Below are 20,831 nucleotides of genomic sequence, written 5' to 3'. Positions count from 1 at the left end.
CCACACTCAGTCAGTCAGTTGAGTAAGAACATTTCTTTTATTTTGTGTTCTCTGACATTCTGACTACAACACTCCTTGGCTAGGAACAGTGGTCGCCACTGATGCAGTTCAGTAGTTGCAGTTCAGATAAGAGACACAATTAGAGATGTACATAATCATCCACATTCGGAGGGGGAAAACAGGGACAACATTACCCACAATCCAGTTGGGATAGCATAGCGCCACTGATTGGAACATAGGCTGCAAACAACAAATGAAAAAGAAAAAAATGTGGTGTGCTTGAATAGATGCAAACTATCAGTCTAATGAGAGTTCCTTCTCAATATCCAGGCATACATCTACCCATTTCCACACCCAAGGGAGAGGGCGAGGTCCAGGGTGAACCCAGAGTGTGTCCGGGAGGGTTGAGAGAGTCTGTGATTCTCAAACACATTTCACGGAGGTGACAAATCCACAAGGGTATCTGAAGACTCTGTCAGAGGGTCTCCACAGAACTGGCAAAAGTATGTGAAGGACTGCTGTTATAAACAGGATATGACATAAAACTCTGAGACAGTAGGGGAACTGCAATCTCTCTTTTTTTTCAGGAAAGTTCCAAAGAAAGAGATAGTGAGCAAAACAATCATTTTAAGTGATAACAGTAACAGATTATAAGTTTAACAATAATAATTAATAGTAACAGTAATTACTTTAAAAACTGGTCATTGAGGAGATGAACACATACAGACTGAAATGGAAGATTCCACCCATCACATTTAAAAATCTTTTTTACACCACATTTGCAAGCGAAGTAGATGATAGTTCGCTTCAATATCATAACATGTCCACCTGAAGTTCATTTTTGTGTATAGTAAAGATGCTGCCCTGAAGAATAAACTCTGGATTTCATTTTTAAATAAAATAGGCTTCATTAAAGACTCACTGTTGTGATAGCAAAGTCCCAATTCACAAAATATATCTGCATATTAGAAACACACAAAGACAGCTAATTTTGGTATAGAGAGAGCAATGTCTTACGTATAGCCAACAATCCTTGCAAACTAATTCAAACAAAACTAGTGAATGTAAAATTCTGGTGAATGTTGCTCAAGGGTCATTGTGAGTGGGTTTGTGTGTGTGTAATCTAGATAAGGGTGGACTTGATGTTCAGAGGAACACAATGCTCCTCTAGATCCCATCAACAAAATAAAGAAGAGAATACAGTACTGACTAGAGAGAGTTCACTACTCCTGACACCTTGGATTGGAATTACACTCCAGGAAGGGCAAGAGAGGGAGAGGTTGAAGGAGACAGAATGAGAAACCCAAAAGACGAGAGACTTAAATAACATCAATACGCCCATTCATCATATGTAAAACTCTTCTGTTTCGCCGGGACCCCATAAATACCCCAAAAAAGATGAAACTAATACAGTTATCAGTTATCATACAAAAGTGAGTAATCTTCTCCATAAGATGAAACAAAAGATGAAAACAGCTGTGGTGTATCTGTTCAGCTATATCTGTTTCTTCACCTCTCTCTCTGTATTTCTCTTTCCTCTATCCTTCTTACCACTGAGGCAAATTAAATGCTAATCCAGAGATACATAACAAAGACTTTAGGGATTCTGAGAATAAATGAATGGAACTATACAATTTTAAAGTAATGTGTCTGTTTCATATTTTACAGTCTTTCCCCATCTGATGTAATGATGTTCCTCCTGTTCCACTCCAGACTCCACCTCTTCTTTGAGGTCACACGACTGTGCTTCCTGTTAAGTGCTGACCATTGCTAATATACCATTATTCTATTATACACAGATCTTTAAAAATCCATCTCTTTCTCCATCTAACAAATATAAAAATATACAAAAATATACAAATATACAAAAATTATTTCCAAAATTAGCTTCATCCCCTATCTTTTATATCTATCATATAAAAATATACAGATCTCTCCAATACCAAAATTCATTTCTCAACAGTCTAAAATCACACTGCAGGAAAAAACAGATACACCTGCTGTTTAGTTTCTCAACATATCTTTCTTTAGATCTCTTCTCTCCACGGATAAAAACTATCTTCATTTCCCCTCACCTCTCCCTCCCTCCCCATCTTCTGCATTCTTTGTCTATTCCATCCAGTCTTTCTCCATTTTTCCATCTCCCAGTTCAACCAGTGTCTTTTCTGTCTCCCATCCACTAGAACATTCATTCAGAGAGCTTCATGGCTGCTCTTCATCCTCCTCCAGGTCCTCATTGATCCCCATGGCGACTCTCGTACTTGTTGAGGAGGTTGCGGCAGCGGCCGAGCTCCTTGCGCATATCGGCCACTTCCTGTCGCAGTGCAGCGTTCTCGCGCTCCAGAAAGGAAGCGCGCACGGAGATCTGGTTCTCCTTCAACCGGCGTGCATCACGGGAGCGCTTGGCTGCCTCGTTGTTCTTATGGCGGCGGGACCAATACTTATCGTCCTATTGGAGATGGAGGGGGGGGGGGGGGGGGCAAAGGATGGGTAGAGAAGTAGAAAAAAAGAGAATAAAACAACAATGATGAGGAGGAAAAAAACTGAGAGGAAATAAATAATTTACTCATCTAATGGTTTTAGAGGAGACCATCTAATCAGGCCGTGCTCAGACAGATCTAATCTGGGCCTCACGCTGAGCCTGAGCTCCACCATGAGATATGGCTCTGCATTATTAACACTTGGATGGGCCCTCAGAGCAACATCTGACAGTCACATATGGAGAGACCTTAATTACAGCCCAGCAAACATACATCCTCTCCTCATTATTTATAATATAAACTTAAGATCTTACATTTTTTATCAAAACAATTATTGATCCCATAAATATGCTATTTGCTAGTAACCAACTTAAATGTCTATAAGAAACTAGAAAAAAAAAATTGAGTATAGGGAGAGAATGATACATATTACATTTAAAAGAACAGAATAGAATAGTACCATTCTAATGTGCCATGCATTTGCTAATGCTAAAGTTATCAGTGCACATGTACTGTAAAGCCAGATGGCCAGTAATTTTAAGATCTCACTTTCTCTCTGCATTGTAGATGTGACAGATCTGCTGCTGTGCTAACCTTCAGGTCCTCTGGCACCATCATCTTGCGTGCCTTCTTGATCATGGGCTGTGGCTTTAACTCGTCGTCATTGAAACGGTGCCCCCGCGGGTCAAACGATTCCTGGCCAGGGACAGTGGACAATGCCAGGTCAGAAGCCTCTGTGTCATAGTTGCCCATTTCGCTCATATCGCCCATTTCGCTGTCGCCGTCGGTTTCTGGTGGAGTGTCCATTGGAGCACAGGAGGTAGGAGAGGGGGACTGATTGGGGTCCAAGGCAGCTGTATGGCCTCCTGCAGAGGGGGAGAGAAGGAGCTGGTCTTACAACTGCACCCAGTCTAGAGTCAAATCAATTAAGACATAGCAATGTCATAAGTCATTATCCTGTTTGTGTCCATCTGCTTTCAACTTACAAAAGTGTTTCATAAACATCTGAATGGTACAAAGTACCTTAATGACTACTCCAATCATAGCAATTCAGCACTTAATTTCTGGCTAAAACAAGACCATTGTAATACAATTATGTTTCATTCAACTTTCTAAGCACCCAGTTTGCTGACAGGAGACGCTTGCTAGTGTGGGCTCATGATCAGCCATGATCAGCCTTGTAGTGCAATTTTACAATCTGTCCACTAGATGGTAACAGTGTGCAAGGCAATATCTCTTAACCTCTGATGCTGATACTTCAGATGGGCTGCAAAGTATTTACTTGGCATTTCCACACTATGAGTTTATGGTATCAGATCTAGTGCTATCATTATAGGTGAAAGGAGAGATACTGATTGTTCTATCTTGTAAATACCCATAATGTACATTCACACCTGTCAAGACTCACGTTTTATCTGTTATCTCGAATATTCACTCACAATTGCATAGAATAATAATTACAAGTCAAGAGAGAGACTGCCGTGTTAGCACTGTGCTCATTATAACTGCGTTCGAGTCATACTAGTCAACATATACAGCGGGTAGCACCTTCATGACAGAACAACTTATCTGTATGGGGCCAACAAAATGAAGCGCTAGTGTAACAATACGCTCGCACGTGTTGTCTTTTGTGTGTGTGTGTGTGTGTGTGTGTATGTGGGCGGTGGGGGTGACATATTTCAATTACTGACCTCACGGATTTCACTCATGTTAACTTGACAGGTATGCATATTTCATGTAAATAAAACCAGTTCTCTCATCCCTTACAGTGACAGCTGTTCAAGTCAAACCAAAACGATATTCAATCTGAATTGTAGGCTTATGTGTAAATCTAAAATATATATCAAAAAGTCAGCTACTATCCATATTTTACATTACCCATAACTAAAACACACTCATACACACACGATCCCCTTTGCCTAAAACATATTCTGACACATTTTGCATATCACAAACTCACACAGACACCATGGAAGGGCTTCACACACAACTAGTCCTGCTGTTGGAGGTGGTGTCCCTGAGTGGTTTATGCTGTGCTCGCCCGTGACTTGGCTGTGAGTCTCACTCACTCACTCACTCACTCACTCACTCAGGCGGGGTGAGAGCACGTGCAGAGCCCCATGGCCTCCAGACACACGGCACACCATAAGCCAGGCCAGAGACAACAGCAGGAAGGTGAAGCTCGCTGAGTAACTGCATGAGTAATCACGTCAGCAGCTGGTGCGTGTGCGTGTCTGTGTGTGTGTGTGTGTGTGTGTGCACGCGCGTGTGTTTGAGTGTGTGAGAGAGAGAGAGTGAGAGAGAGAGAAAGAGATAGAAAAGGAGATTTATTCCAGTATCCCTGAACATATTTATTGTGTTTCCTATTAACTGAGCAAGTAAATAATATTTTTTTCTTTTTAGCAGTATTTAATGATAAATGTAATGATAAATTAACACTTATCATAATGCCATACAGAAATTCAGTGTTATGTACGGAGTCTGTACATGAAAATATATGCCACAGTCATACTCGCTTGTAAGCACATACACACATAAACAAACTGTTCTTTCAAATATTTAGAGTTTCCTGATGAAGGTGATTTGACTTCTGTGTATATCCTTCCATCGCTACAGCAATGTCAACAAACATTTAATCAGAAGTTCAGAATCACCATGGCTGTTCCTCTTTCCTTCCAGCTCTTTTTTTCTCTCTCTCGCTCCCTCCCATTCTTGCCCCTCCTCCTCTTACAGTGTCTCCTCCCTCCCTCCTGCTCCAGTGCTCCTGTCCTCAGCACATGATGGCGCACGTGCACGTGGCCCAATCGTGTGAGGAGGGGAAGAGATTTAAAGACACGCGAACACAAACACTCTCCATGCCTGCTCATTCTCCCTCCCTCACCCGTTCTCTCTCTCTCTCTCTCTTTCTCTCTCTATCATTCACTTTCCTGAACACTCCCTGTGGCACAGGTCACAGAGATACAGCCATCAACTTACTGTACATTCCTGAAATACAGATCAACACACCCAACCCAGTCTTTTAATGACCCTTCTGTAGCACAACCTGCAAACCAAGCCTTCCTTTTACCCTCCCTGTCACTTCACTTACAAACAAAACCTTTGGAGAAACTCCTTTTCAAAGCATGCATACCAGCAGCACCTCATCCACTCCCTGAGCCTGTTCAATAACTTTGTCATCTGTTCTGAGGAAGCCTTCTGGGCATTAGCAATACTGAAGCTTACAGCCTTGCCCTGTGCTTGAAAGCACAGTAAATACAAATGCAGCTGGCTGTCCTGGTGGCAACGTCAGTGTACAAAGCTCCAGTGATTATCTCCAGGATGCCCTTTGCCTGGTCATTTCCCTGTGCAGCTACCTGGCACCTTCAAAACAGATACTGCAGTCAGTACTGTGATAACACAAATGCTGAATCAAAATCCAAATGGTCATTTGCTGACGAACAAGGCTGGAAGGGAAAACAATTATTAGGCTATTCTTCAAGTCTGATGGAGCGAAAATAAAGGTGTGGTTGTTTTGTTGTTTGTGGGACTGTGGAACAGTGTGGAAACACCAAGCAGCAAGCCACTGATTTACTTAAGTCAACAACTAAAGCCAGCGAAATAGGAGTTCCTGGCAACTCTAAGAAGTTTCTCTGGCTTTTTCTCAGTCTTTCTCTTAGACTCTCAAACGTGGAATGGAGAACCTTGTGTAGGATCAGATCTCCAGCACTATCTCAGGGCTTGGCTGAAATTTAAAACCAGCAAGGTATCTGCACGATACACCACTGGTTTAAAAAACCTACCACCAACCTCTGTGTTTGCCACACAATAGGGTCTTCACAATCCAATCAATACGCACCACACCAAATCACTTCAGTCGAATAACTCACCGTGCAAACAGTCAGGGACTCCCATTAAGTTTGGTGGCGCCTGCACTTCAAGCCCTATCAGCGTGGGCGATGAGGAGGCCGAGGAGGACGAGCAGGAAGAAGAGGCGGAAGAGCAAGGCAGCGGGGAGGTGGTGGGGCACTGGGAGCTCTGGTTGGGCACGGCGGACTGGGAGCTGTGGGAGGGCACCTGCGCCGCGCTGGAGCAGCTGGAGGTGGAGTGCATGTTGCCCATGCCGTTCTCAGTCAGAAACTCCTCCAGGTCCATATACTGCAGCTGGAAGAGTCCGCCATCGACGGGTAGCGTCCGCTCCCACATCATCGGGCCTGTGAAGGTCGAGTTAGAGAAGCTGCCGCTGCTGCTGTTGCTGTTGTTGCCCTCGCCGCCGCTGTTGTTGTTGCTGCTGCTCCCTCCACTGCTGCTGCTGCTACTGCGCATGGAGTGGCGGCCCATCGAGTCCTCATCCAGATCCAGGATGGTTTTTTTGTCTGATGAGAGGATGAGAGAATGAGATGAGGGGGTGAGGAAATCAGTACGGCACTGCAAAAATATGCATTTTCAAGTCACAATTTACTCATGGATGAGGATTTAAGGTTCCCTGTTCTACAAGGACTCAGATAAGCCAATACTCTTTAGATGTAAGAGAAAGACCTGTTGAATCATGACCAATATGTTGTGAGTACATGCCAAACAACACCTTAGTTATCCCTTTTTCAGCGTAAGAGTATATGTATATGCCCACACAAATTTCCAACCTGACTCTGACTATTTCTACAAAATGGACACTCACTTGAGTGATTATTTATCGACATGAACACACATAGAATGGTGACTCTACACTCTTTCCACCAAGGTCCATTTCCCATTCCAATGACAAAAAAATGATTATGTCTTTGACACAATAGCCTTGATGCTCAAGCCCAATCACATACATCCCTCAGCATGTTTCTTTGGCTTCCTCTATTTCCCAAGTAAATCTTTGTACTACAGCTGACAAAAAAGCTGTGGATGGATGCAGAAGGTGTCCTTGCTCAGTATGATGGCCTTGCTGAGTCAGTTACAAAGTTACAGAGACAGTCTGACAAAGCTACAAGGATCTGGCTCAATTGGAATCACAAAGGCAACTGAGTCAATCTAAAGTGAAATAGGAATATGCAGCTCATGAGCAATTTATCTTATAGGATACTTAAGAGATAAATACAAAAATAATCATAACCTATAAAAACGTTATTATTATTGTTGTTGGTGTTATTGTTGTTATCATTATGAATATTATTACTAGACTATTATTCTTGCTGCTGCTGTGGGAGGGAGGAATATACAGTTAAATTCTCTTTATTACAATTTCATATAATTTAAATACTTTTGTGCCATTATTCACTTGATCTGTACAGATAATCAAAATGATTGTATATGGACACAACTTAGCTTTTTGTTTTTTACTAGAACAGTTACCTGTAGTAGGCTACATTCAAATGTATTCCACTCCATTCAGTTGAATCAAACCCATCATCTCTCATATACATGATGATATACAGTTACACTCAATATTATAGTGTCCATTCACTGTAGTTGTTTCTGAGATTCTAAATGTTGATGGGAGGGTGTAAGAACTGCAAAGTGGCTTCAGCGTCATTAAAGGAGATCTTTGTGACAAGAACACCACATTAGTAAGCAACAACATACTAAATCCTCTTCTCAACTATTTTGTTGTATGGCTAGGCCATGTGCTGTGTGATAGAGGCTTAACTAGTGGCTGAGAACCTCAAGGGACCTCACAGCTGTCATATGGTACTTCTGGCCAAACTCCACCCACTGTTGGACCTCTTGCCTCTTTTGATTGCAAATTGTAAATTTGATTTTATGATTGTAACTATTTGAAATCAGGGGTAACTCAATCACTTTCTATAAGCTGCTGTGATGAATAAACCCAAAAGGGACGTGGAGACAAGTGTAGGGTCAATTGATACACTCGTGACCAAATACCAGAGGGAAGGCAGAAGTGTGGAGTGGAAGTTAAAGTCATCAGAGTTGATGGAGATATTCTTACCTTTCATTTCAGTGTCTTTGCTTCTTTGTTGGTCACCCTTCATTGGCAGCTGCAGGAGGGACTTCAAGTTGGCCGCAGGATTCAAGTGGCCGCCACTGAGAGGGTACGAAGACTGATTGCAATTTCCAAACTGAGGACTGGCTCCGGCGTGGTGAAGGTCCGGAGGAAGAAGCTGCGAAATCGGCCTGGACATCACCGTCTAGAGTTGTAATCTCCCGGGATCGCTTGAGGGTGCCGAGTCGAGATGAGTGACGTGTTCAGAACTACTCAATGGACAGAAGTCGATCAGTCACATGACACTTGTTGTCAGATCAAAATAAGTCCGCAAAGCACATATTATAAGAACAGCATAGCAATTATGAAGTAACCTACTAATATCATAAATGTAAAAGTAGCTGTCAATGTTTCAAATTGATATTATAAATCTGCAAGGCAAAGAGTGCTAGCTTGTGCCATAGTGCTACTAGAATTGACAGGACATAAATCCAAATTTACCTTTATGATGAATGAAGATTTCATACACCAGACTGACTCTTCATGTTAAAAATAGTGAAGATAGTTCCATACGACGTGAATATATTCCAATAGTTATCCGACCGCGTTGGATTATTCCGATCCAGACACAAATTTAAAAAAAATGAGAAAGGTGGTCCATTTCCAACTCGAATGACAGCACCAAAGTCGGATACAGAATTAGATTAACGCTGCGCCAGTGAATTATTGAAATATTTGACAATGTAAGCACTAGAAAACAACATTTAACCCAAGACCGTGGAGTAGGAAAGGAAAGAAAACTATGTCCAGCAGAAATGACAAATGACAACAAAGAGTAACCGAGGCGGTTGCAGCGACGCAGTGCAATTGGTTGGCTGATATTTGCTTTCTCTTTTTTCCCATACAGTCCCTCTGTCGTTTTTTTCTGTGGCCCCCTCTCTCCTTAGTTTTCTCTGAGTGTTGAGGCACGGCTTGCGCTCTAGCCGCCGAGAGCACTCCGCTCAGCTGGAACGAACACGGGCAATACACGTGACGTCACAGCAGCGTTAAGGCGGCCTGGAGGATTTTGTCTGATTAATATTAATGACTGAAATCTTCGAGTCAAACATGCGCTCAGCGATGTGCCCAAGTAAATGCAATAGATTGCTTATGATGAACACTCTCTCTACTCTATTATATTATAATTATTATCCATTAAAAGTAGGCCACACTATTGGGTAGCCAACAACAGCCACTGTTCTTTATGCTCCCTATGCTAGATAGGAAAGTTTAAACCTCAATAAGCTTAAATGTCAGTTAAGTTTTCACTGCCTTGGCTGTTTGTTTTTATTTGCTGGAATGAACATATCTGGAACCTCGAGTCTTGATCGTGCACCAGAAATATCAAATATCATCTTGGTGCAAAATACAGTGCATACATTGTTTTATTATCATAGTACAAAGTCAACTGCATTAAGTAGGTATTGAGTTGCATCAGTATTAAGTTTGGTAAACTGGCTAAAACAAAACGTCGACCAATATAGCAGACGCACTTTTCAGCTCGCTGGTAATCCGGAGAAAACGTGAGCGCGTGTCAGTTCTACGCCGACAGGAGTACTACACGTTGGTTGCCTTTCAAAAACAAGAGCAGCACTCGCTTGCACATGGCCACCGCACGCGGAGAAGCAGCAAGCCCGGTGCTGAAATCCCAGCGATTGGTTGCTGTTTCATTCAGGCTCGGCCCCTTAAGCAGCCAATTGGTGGTTTCTGCAATGTTCGCACCGCCCTCTTCTAACCCCATGCTAGAGCCGCGTGAGACCGAGAGGCACTGGAACATCGATGCAAGGCCACTGAACGCATGTGCCTGTACTGCTTGTCCCACGACTAGAAATCCATAGTCAAAAAGGAAATAGATTTTCCGAGCTTACACAGTTTTCTCCCCCGTGGCCTTTACTTGCATTTTGGAGCTACAGATGCCTAAGCCCGTGTACATTTAACCTGGTTAAAACTACCTAACTAGGTCAATACAAAAAGTAGCCTATACGTTTTGATGTGAAGTACATTTAATATATGTTCACGTGATGTGTAAATGACCGTGCACCGGGTGATATTTCTATTACGGCTCAGTCTTTATGATTTAAACTATTAACTAATGCAATGATAAATAGGAGAAATCTAATTTACGCCCAGCTTACTCAATGGATACATTCGAAAGGCCACTGATTTAGCAAACAAGGCACTGTACTGTGTCCCGTTTTCCATCAGTGCAAAATCCATGTGACAGTCACACTCTACCTTCAGTCAGGCACCATACAGTGATTCGGAAAGGAGAGCTCCACTGCTACCCTGTGGTGAACGTATGATGGTGCAACTGATCATTTCTCCAGAGTTTCGAAATAAAACTCTTAGCAGGGTCTCTTAATATGCAGTGTCAACTTCTGAGCACTGACAATTCTAGTGAAATAATTAATGTGACTGGTTGAACAATTTTCCTTGTTTCACAATAAATGTGTTCACTGTAACTTTTAGTAAGAGTTGTAAATGCCCCCAACTTAGCTGGCTTTGCTGCTGTTAAATATTATAGGCTTCTTCCCAATGTCTATAATGGCTAATGAACTATAGCTATGAGTTATATGTACAGCTATTTAGAAATATCTCTGTAGCATAGGGATTCTAAAACACACAAAATCACACAAATATACAGTTTACATTTTTATTAAATGCTTAGAATCAACAACCATTTGTATCATAGGTAAATAAAGTGATAGAAAGGTACTTAGAATCATTTTCTTTTGAAGAAAACAGGGCTATGAGTAGTATGCTATGAGTAGTATGGATATCTACTTGAGAAAAAAAGTGATAAATGTGTAAGAGCTAAGGTTTAGGGTTTGAAAGGCTGTGTCAAACACATTAATATGTTAAGTCATGTTCTCCTCTACAGTGATAACTCCCACATTCTTGTTCCACCTACTCACAAAGTAGCAATGATAGAAACTAAATATTAGGCATTTGATTGCAAAAAAGAGAGACATTGTAACAGTAATAAAATATCAACACGATTTACATTACAGTACACTTGTTCCGTTCTTTTTTCTATTTCAACCTCCATGTAAAAACACTACATTTCTGCTTACACTGCTGTTCGTGGTGCAAGAGGCTACCACTTTCAATACAGACTTTTGGTTAAAGGCTTTATTTCTTATATTAGTTTTGGCAAGATATGATGTACTTCCAATTTTACTCAAAGAATGTTTTATACTTTGATTATTTAAAAAGCACTTTTCAAATCAACCATTCATTGTCAATTTCTCATGTCAATTATGACATTTTATTAAAATACTGATACCACCTGATCTTATCAGGTGATTGACATAGTCCAAATACATGGTCTGAGACCTATTAGCCTGGATTTGGAGCGAAATATTGTAACAGCAACAAATAAAAATTGCACTTCTCAAATTCGATTTAAAGTGTAACGGCCACATAGTGATTTCCAAACCTCATATCAGCTAAGATAATTGTTTAACATGTCCAACATGCACAAAAATACAACCAAAAGAAAAGACAGTTTCCTCAAACTAATACCTTCACTTTCCCAAGATCCCTCTTCTCCTATTAAATGCAGTTTTACATTAAAGAGTTCATATGTCCACACCATCTCTACGTGAACATCCACTACACATTATACACATCAGAGACAGAATACTTATACAGAGTTTGCTGGGTTACAGTGAGGGCTAATCATTACTGCTAGGAAAAGGGGTAAATATGAGCAAGTCACAGAAATCTCATCTAATGATCCACAGTACTGTAAATGCACATAAAGGTTAAGGAGAATCTGGAAGGGAACTGTGATGTCCTTTAAAAAATCATCCCATGCAACTGGGATTGTGGGTGCTTGCTTTAAGGTTAGGTTAGTTCTGATTATTAGCGCTGTTCGTGATATTATAAAGGAAAATGCACCGTCTTAAACAGTCACTGAAAAGCTGAAGTACTGGTGCCTTCCAAAATTGTAGAATCCATCATGGGCCATTCAGATGATCATTTCTTCAATAATAGCATGCACATACCAACCCTCAAAGTCTTGTTTTCTTTTTCGCATATCTTCTTTCAAAAGCCAATTTAACACTTGAAGTGTTATATACTGTATATATATACACCTCACATGTAAGGTTGGCCACTATGGCCATCTCCTCCCTTACCTACTGCCCCTGTTGCTAATTTCGAATGAAGTGCTCTTCCTCGGCGTAAGCCTGCTAATTTTCCACGACAGGATGTCTTGTGTCGCTTAAGGAGATTGGGGTTCCAGAAACGTGAAGAGCAACGTTTACAAGAGAATGTTCCCTTGGATAAGTGAGACCCCCTGTGAATGAAGAAGGACAAAAATTTCCGAGACTGTTTCCCACAGACATTACATTTCAGACGCTCGGCAGGGAAACTGGCTCTGGGACAGTGCTTGGCTGCGCGATGGACTATAAGGGCTGCACGTCGTGAAAAGGTTGAACGTGGGCAGAGGGGACAAGGAAAACGCTTGAGGGGGTTTTGTAAAGACGCTAAACTATGAAGCTTTAACCCCTGCACAGCTGCTAGTTCACATACTGTTGTTCTTCCGCTTCCTCCACGTCTAATCCTCAAGAGCAGGGCCATGCGCTTCCTGAAGCGGCGTTGCCGGCGGTGAATCGCTCTCCTTTTTCTCCTCAGCATTTTCCTCCTCAGAACTTTCTCCCTCCCGATCTGCTCCCTTCCCACCCTCTCGTCCCATCTGTATACTCCCCTCAATCGGTCGGCCTTTTTTTTTTTTTTCGTTTTTTTTTTTCTCAGGTCATCTTGCGAGTGAAAGCTCTGATTGTGCTGATGACGAGACTGCAGATCCTCAGAATGGTGGTGATGGTGATGGAGGTGATGAAGTGGATGGGGTTCATTTGGGGACATCCCAAAAGAGGGATGTCCAGAAGGGTTTGTGTTCATTGTGTGACCTGCGCCTGTCTGGTAAAGAGGCTCTCCTTTCACACCTGTTGGTGACTGTTGATGGCTAAGGGGAGGTATGTTTGAACTGGAGGGAAGTGGATGAGAATATGGGGAGGCATTGGAGGATGAGGGGTGAGATGTGTTTGTATCTGGGACATAAAACAAAGGGGAGTAACCCGCTTGTGGTTGTGGGGGAGGCGGCTGATGACTATGGAGAACGCCACCATGTGCCTGCTGTTCCCCATGTGCTCCACCAGGGGGAGCAAGTTGGAGCAAGGCATTTGTAGCAGCCTCACTCTCAGAGACAGAACCACCTACACTGGTATTGGCCCCAGAGCCACTAGTATCACCTTGTGAATTTGTTTGGCCTGTGCGTGACAAACCATGCTGGGAGAGCCTGTGCCTTGTGAGGCTGTTGGAATATGCAAAGGCCTTCCCACACACCTCACAGGAAAAAAGCTTTTCTCCCCCAGTTTCATGAACTGTTTGATGATGTGCAGTTAGGTGAAAATGATGACGGAAGGACTTCCAACATATCGCACATGTGTACAACCTAGGGGGAGGCTGACTATGAGACCCTTGAGGCTTAACATCTTGTGAATATGAATAATAGGAAGAGTTCCCTTGACCCCTATCTTGGTTCATGCCCCCTGGATTTGTGTAGCTGTTCAGGTTCTCTCCACCAGGAGTTGTGGGTACCTCTTCCATCTCCCCTTTTTGGTGCAGCTTAGCATGTCTTTTAAGGCTCTGCGCATAGCCAAATTCTTTTCCACAAAGACCGCATTTGTAATTCTTCTCCCCAGAGTGAACTGTGTGGTGCTTGGACAGATGGAAGGCTTCTCTGAAATATTTACCACAGACTGTGCAGTGATGAGGTTTCTCACCAGTGTGTATGCGATCATGTCTGCGTAGCGTCTCACGCCTTGCAAACCCTCGACCACAGACACTGCACAGATATGGGCGTTCATTTCCATTTATTCCCCTGTGAGACGTCTGCCTTCTCTTTACGATCTCTCCACCTGGCCCAGGCTCCTTCTTCTTGCGTGGCTTCCGTGGACGTTTGGGCTTGGCACCTGGAATCTGCTGATTTGGGGCCAAACCACCCATGCCTCCTGGGTGACCACCTCCCCTATATGATTTATCTATTCCCGAAGTGGATGATGGACCACTTTGGGAGACCCCAAGGGGGCCCAAACCAAGGCCACCAAGCAACCCTCCAATTATGTCTCTACGGTCATCTCCTCGGTTTCCACCACTATTCATATCACTGCTCATACAGTTGGCTGCAGCAGCGGTGATGGCAGATATAGCATTATTGACTGAACTTGTGACATCATCTTCAGAGTCATCCAGAAGGGAGGAGAGGGGGAGGTGTGGCTGGTGATGATGCTGCTGTTGGCTTTGGGGGTGTGGATGCAGAGTTGGAGCTAGAGGCGCCTTCCTCAGGGCTGGGCCAGTCATCCCACTGCCGCAGGAGGAAGGCCCAGAATATGGGTGGCTTTGAGAACGTTGATCTTTGTAGTCATCATTGTAACCATCACTTCTGTAAGAACCTACAAAAAAAATGACAAATTTTGAATGAACATCTTTTCGTCATCCATTAATATTGTTTACCACAAGAAAAAATGACAAGTCAAGACAATACAATTTCAGGACTTATTTGTCTTTTACTTCCCAATTTTCCAAGGCTTCACACCCCTGCCCTACCCCAGCATTTACCTACGCCACTGATACCCATCCCTCCGTCACTGGCTGTGCCACTCTTACTGCTTTTACCAGCCATGGCACTGCCGCTTCCAGGGCTCCGTGGTCTGGGAGGCCTTCCTGGTTTTCCACACGTGCCAGAGGCTGCATGGTTCAACAGAGAGGTGCTCTCTCGGAAACAGCGTCCACATGCAGGGCAACGGAACGGTTTATCTTCATGGATCTTCTCGTGGCGGGTCAGAGACTCTCGGCGGTTGAAAGCACGAGTGCATGTTGAGCAAGCAAATGGTTTTGCTCCTGAATGTATCACACCATGCTGAATGAGATGCCCCTTTTTCTTGAATCCTTTCCCGCACTCAGAACATTGGAAAGTCTTATCAGGACTTGGACAGGAGGATGAAGCAACAACAACTGCACTAGCCGGTGGGGTTGAATGAGGATCACCTCCTCGTTCTGCAGCGAGCTGTACAGGGTTTGGATTATTATTTCTGGAGCCTGCGGTTCCTGCAGTGGTCAATTCGTGACAGCGTAGATGTCTTCGCAGACTTGAAAGATGTGTGAAGGTTTTGCCACATTCGCCACAATGGTAGAGCGCCTCAGGTTCAGGCCGAGGAGGCCCCATGGATCCGTGAGTCTTGGAGAGGTGTGAGCCATTTGTCACCAAAACAGATGCTGATGTTGATGAAGGTGCTGAAGAGGAAGATGAAGAAACCACAGACGAGGAAGAGAGGAGGGAGGGGGGCTGTCCACCATGACCTGCCATCCCAATCCCTCCACCCCCACCAACAAGGCCAGAGGATGAGCTCTGACTGAGGCCACCAGAACTAGTACTACTTGAATTAGGATTTGAAGAACTGTGGCTGTTACTGCTGCTATTATTGTTATCAGATTTTCTTTGTGGCATGTATCCCGCCATAGCTTTCTTTCTCCTACCTCCACCACTTCCTCCACCACTGTCCCCTTTCCCATCATCCTTGGAGAGAGACAGATGAAGAGGTAATGGGAGAGGAAGGCCAGCTTCCTGTTGCATTAGAGAAGCTAGCTGGTTTGAGGACAGGACTGGGATACCTTGAAAGTCAAAACTACCTAGTGATGAGGATTGGGAGGTTGAATGGAGAGGGTGGTGGTGATGGTGGTGGTGGTGGGAGTGAGGGTGTGACAGAGTGTGAGGGGGCAACTGCTGCTGTTGGGGTGGCTGCTGCTGCTGTGGGGGGTTGGAGTGAGAATGTGTGGAATGAAGTGCAGGAGGAGGTGCAAGGCCAGAACTTGAATCACTAAGACCAAGGTGGTTGTGGCTGCCTTGTTGGACCAAGAACTGCTCCAAACTGGCGTTTGCTGGAACACCAGATAAAAAGTATTGATTGGCTGCTAGCATACAGCTGAACTGTTGATGAAGGCTGCGGGCATCAGACTGGGATCCAACCAGCTGGTGCCCTAAAGAGGTCACCGCACTGCTGCTGGGTGGGTTGATGGAGTTTGCTACTGAACTTGATGGAGATGGAGAGGAAGAAGTTGGCCCTGGTGAAGCTTGGGGAACAGAGAGTCCAGGATGCAATGGAGGAGGGGGTGGTGGTCCAGAAGACACTAATCCTCCAAGCCCACTTCCACTACTGCCACTGCCTCCTGCAAAGTGCTCAAAGCGGCCCACTCCATGATGCAGCTGCTCCTGGGCAAGTGCATCAGATGGGTGAAATGAGCGCAAAAACTGAGGGTATCCACTGCTGCTACTTCCGGCCATTTTGCTAGACTTTCGGGATGATTGCGAGGATGAAGACAGAGACTGTTGCTGCAAAGGTGGGGGAGGGGCACTCATTTTGGCAAAAAGTGATGAGGAATCACTGAATGCGTTGCTCCGGGATCCCTGAAGAGGTCCCAAGCCAAGTCCAGACAGAAGAGCTCCTGGTGATTCTGCCTGCTGCTGCTGTTGTTGCTGTAACTGATGCTGATGAAGTTGTACTTGCTGCTGATGTTGTAGCTGTCGTTCTAATCCAAGACCCTTGAACTGGTGAGCCTGATGTCCACTCAGCATCTCTATGATGTCCAAGTTGTATTTTCCAAACTGGAACATTTCCCACTCACTGGGACATGGAGGTGCAAAAGGCACACCACCAGCGCCAGGAGTGGCAACAACGATTCCACCCACAGAAGATCTACTACTTCAAATCTCACTTCAAGGAAATGCTGCTTTGTAAAGTGTTTCTGGCCCACATCTCAGCTTCAATACGGCTGCCAAAAATGTCTGTTTTGTATGCTTCTACTAAATCTTCAGCTCAAATGACTTTCCTCTGTTGACCAACTTTCTATTTAAGAGAGGTAGGGACAGAAAGTTCAATTGAGGAGGTGATACTTACTTTATGTTTCTGTATTATCAGACCTTTTTTCAATGAAATACCTAAATTTGGGTAGGACATATATTTCAGTCTTTTTTAAGTGCTTCAGAGGTGTCAAATCACAACCTAGGACGGCAATGTGTATTCAGAGTGTTTGTTTGACAATGTATCACAGCTTTGCTGTGCATCTCTGATTTGTCCATGCATGAAAAGTGTGCATATTCCTTCTTAGGAAAGTCTTTTGCATGACACTGAGTACATCATACATTAATGTGCCAAAGTCCTTTTTTAGATGTTGAGTAGCGTTCTGATCCTTTCTCTGTGGATCTCCTTCTTAGGTAAATCTCCAATTCGGCACATTTCTATTTACATTATTTTGGAATTCAGCACTGTTTGCTTTTAAGAAGTGAGGTGATGACTGATGTAGATTAGCATCTGTTAGGATATGATGTCAGTCTAAATTGCTTTCACTTTCATTGAATGTTCCCCAATTCCCCCTCACGTTTTTTTCTCAGTTCATGAGCTGAAGAATCTGTGACAGAAAAGATAAAAGTAATGGGTTAAACAAGTCATTTGAATTGCAATTGAAGTTTAATTTCAGATGTAGTAAGCTACAAACTGATCAAAAGATTTATATATATATATATATATATATATATATATATATATATTTATATATAAACTACAGATACAAATACAATGATGTATAAATATATATAACAACACTACTCTGAGTATGCTGCCTTTATGTTCATGTTAACAACCCATTCCTTAATAGTCAAGAAATTAGGAATAATAAGATAAACAGAAAAAACAAACTCTTAATCATTCTGTTTATTGAAAATCATTAAAATTAGGCCTACAAGCAATTTATGAACACAATTTGTATTTTGTATCAATTCTGACAATGGGAAAAAATATTAATAAATTCGTCATGAAAATGTGCTTAACTTGAGGTTAATTCGCTGACAAATCATTTAAAAAAAAAATTTTTATAAATAAATAAACAACTCACCTTAGACTTAGCAAAAAGGAAGTCGATTCGCAGCTTGGAACGTGAGACAGTCAACCAAGAGGGGGAGAGAGGGATTTCGAATAATTATTACATCTTCTGAATGCCTCGTTCAATCATGCAGTTGGCAAATTCTGTGGAGAACAGTGGCGTCAGCTGTTGATTACAGTAAATATTACGCCACACAACAATGCAATCTTGCACCATCTAAGAAACTCGAATCGAGTAATTAAAGCAACTTTTGAATGTTTGTGCAAAAGGCAACCAGCTAGCATGCAAAACAGCTGGATGGCGATATGGTTTGTTTGCAACACTTGCTAACCGCACCGTCCATAGGCTAACCTCAATAAAATGCATCACTGACCGTGCACCAATATACATCCGCATTCCCTTTTGCAAAAACTACACAACTTAAGATTATATATTTGTATATTAAGTATTCAATAACGTGTGGTATTTTACCTAAGTGTCCAATTTTGAGCCAGGGCGAGATGAACGAGGCCTGTTGTGCTCCCCCCTCACCCACTCGCTCATCTGCCATTCTCTGTGTGCTGTTTTCGTATCAGCCAGCTAACCCGTTAGCAAGAGACCATTTTCAATGATGTTGCGCTGCATTGAAAAGAGGGAGCCCGTCGTTAGTCTTCACCAGGACCCCACGATACACAGGTTTACTAGGCTATTTTGACGTTGCTAGCGGTTTCCATTTCGACCGATGAATTGTTGCATTTTTGTCGGCCAAATTGTTTTGGACGGTCTATGTTAATTTTTGGTAAGGGGGTGAATGACGTGTGCTCACTTAACATTGGCCGTTTCCGGCCCTTTTAGTACTTCCGGCTATCGTTGCACAGTCTTATTTGTCTATGGAGAAAATTGTACACGCTCAAGTGGGAACGATCATATTCGACAGAAAATCTCTTAAGTCTGAAGGGTTTTGTTTGCTCTGACGCGCAACGAATTTTTCAAACCGGCCCATCAGACATCTGTCATCTCTGCATGCACTGGCTAGGGCTAACACCGAAGTAGTGCGACAATACACAAGCTAGCCAGTTGACTGCAGCTCCTTTGCATAGAGGCTACTGTAACGCTGGGTTGTTACATTTCGCAAAATAACTATGTTCGAATTTAAAATTACAATGTTACCTGTGTTAGTGAAAGCATGATCTCTGTTGCATGAGATCTGAAAACGCCGAAGCCATTTTATTAGCCTACATTCTGTCAGCTTACACCAGCCTTATGTCCGTTAAGATGGCCGCCTTAGATTTTTTTCTGCGACATCTTAAATTATAGCCTATTAAAGCAGCCAGTTGAGATTTTGATCGAAAACAAAATTATCTCTGTTTTAATAAACAGATGTTGTTATTTGAACATGTACCCCTAACATTGTATTTCCCCATAAAAGAAAAAGAAACATTTAAATTTGCTGCATTTTATTTCTACAAATAATATTACATCTTGTTCACACTGATATCCAAAAGGGTTAGGACAAGTCAAAGAAGAACATAGGGTAGGTTATTCTTTTATAGCCAGGGATCAGAGATTTCCTTGATTGCACAATTGAGTACACTAGCTTTTCTCACATTCTAACTGTGATTTCAGATCAGGCTATATTTTCTACATCTATGCATTACAAATAAAAGTTTACCAAGATCTCTCTTGTGAGAGGTCACAAATGGCCAAATGGCCCTCTGACTACTCTTTGTATCAATAATACAAAATGTAATAGGCCTGTGTTCCACAAATCATTCCTAACTGATGTTTCGTCAAATAAATAGTTTAACTGTATGGCTTATGGATACAAGACAGAGGAGACATTGCTACAAACCCTTTTACATCTGAAAGAAAATGCTTAACTTGTTTTAGCTGTCTTTATATTCCCTGAAAGTAACATTCAAATACTTAAAATCCTATCTATAATGAGACATTCAGTACACGCAACATATGCACATATTGTGACCATAGCAATAGAACAGATGTGTCCTCTGTAAAACCTATGGCAGTGACATGATACTTAATCCCACTGTGATATCTCACACTGGTTTGTGACATCAGCAAGCCTTTAAACATTGTTAAGTGACATCATATTGGGCATTTCTCAACGCATTCGATGTAATAAAATTGGCAAATACAACCGGCTATAAATTAATATCTCGTTAGTTGTGCTTCCGCTTTCTACAATGAATTGTTTCAACATTCATGAGAAAGGTAGATACTTTTAAAAAATACAGTAACACTTCACAGAAGAAAAAAACATCACCATCATTAAATATATTATACTCCATAATCATAACAGTAATAATACTACCAATAATTATATAGTAATAGCTGTCATAATAATGACAATGACAAACACTTACATATTATAGTGTGTAGGAAGATTGTCTGAAAGATTCATTCACAGTCCATCATCATTCATTTTTCCATGTGCTTGATGGAATAGAAAAATCTTGCAG

At 42.5% G+C, this 20,831-nt stretch overlaps 2 protein-coding genes across 5 annotated transcripts; both read right to left on the bottom strand.

Moving 5' to 3' along the window:
* Positions 1-2,102: 2,102 nt before the first annotated feature.
* Positions 2,103-9,316, bottom strand: dbpb (D site albumin promoter binding protein b). 2 transcript variants are annotated; one of them, XM_080857779.1, is made up of 5 exons: positions 8,890-9,316; positions 8,395-8,657; positions 6,347-6,832; positions 3,030-3,346; positions 2,103-2,449 (listed from the first exon to the last, which is right to left on the bottom strand). In XM_080857779.1, the coding sequence occupies exons 2-5, from the start codon at positions 8,585-8,587 to the stop codon at positions 2,234-2,236; spliced, it is 1,212 nt and encodes a 403-aa protein (XP_080713905.1). In that variant the 5' UTR covers positions 8,588-8,657; positions 8,890-9,316; the 3' UTR covers positions 2,103-2,233. The 2 variants fall into 2 exon arrangements, with proteins under 2 accessions (XP_080713905.1, XP_080713906.1); XM_080857780.1 differs by having other exon boundaries at positions 3,075-3,346.
* A 1,762-nt stretch (positions 9,317-11,078) lies between these two features.
* Positions 11,079-19,612, bottom strand: LOC308380434 (uncharacterized protein). Of its 3 annotated transcripts, XM_080857771.1 has the most exons (5): positions 19,522-19,612; positions 18,844-18,990; positions 18,385-18,515; positions 15,055-17,901; positions 11,079-14,888 (listed from the first exon to the last, which is right to left on the bottom strand). In XM_080857771.1, the coding sequence occupies exons 4-5, from the start codon at positions 17,105-17,107 to the stop codon at positions 12,529-12,531; spliced, it is 4,413 nt and encodes a 1,470-aa protein (XP_080713897.1). In that variant the 5' UTR covers positions 17,108-17,901; positions 18,385-18,515; positions 18,844-18,990; positions 19,522-19,612; the 3' UTR covers positions 11,079-12,528. The 3 variants fall into 3 exon arrangements, with proteins under 3 accessions (XP_080713897.1, XP_080713896.1, XP_080713895.1); XM_080857770.1 differs by lacking the exon at positions 18,844-18,990; XM_080857769.1 differs by lacking the exon at positions 19,522-19,612 and having other exon boundaries at positions 18,844-19,452.
* Between the last annotated feature and the right edge of the window lie 1,219 nt (positions 19,613-20,831).

The sequence above is a fragment of the Sprattus sprattus genome, assembly GCF_963457725.1.
Source record: "Sprattus sprattus genome assembly, chromosome: 19".
Lineage (NCBI taxonomy): Eukaryota > Metazoa > Chordata > Actinopteri > Clupeiformes > Clupeidae > Sprattus > Sprattus sprattus.
The sequence above is the reverse complement of the archived record's forward strand: the minus strand, read 5'-3'. Positions and strand labels throughout refer to the sequence as shown.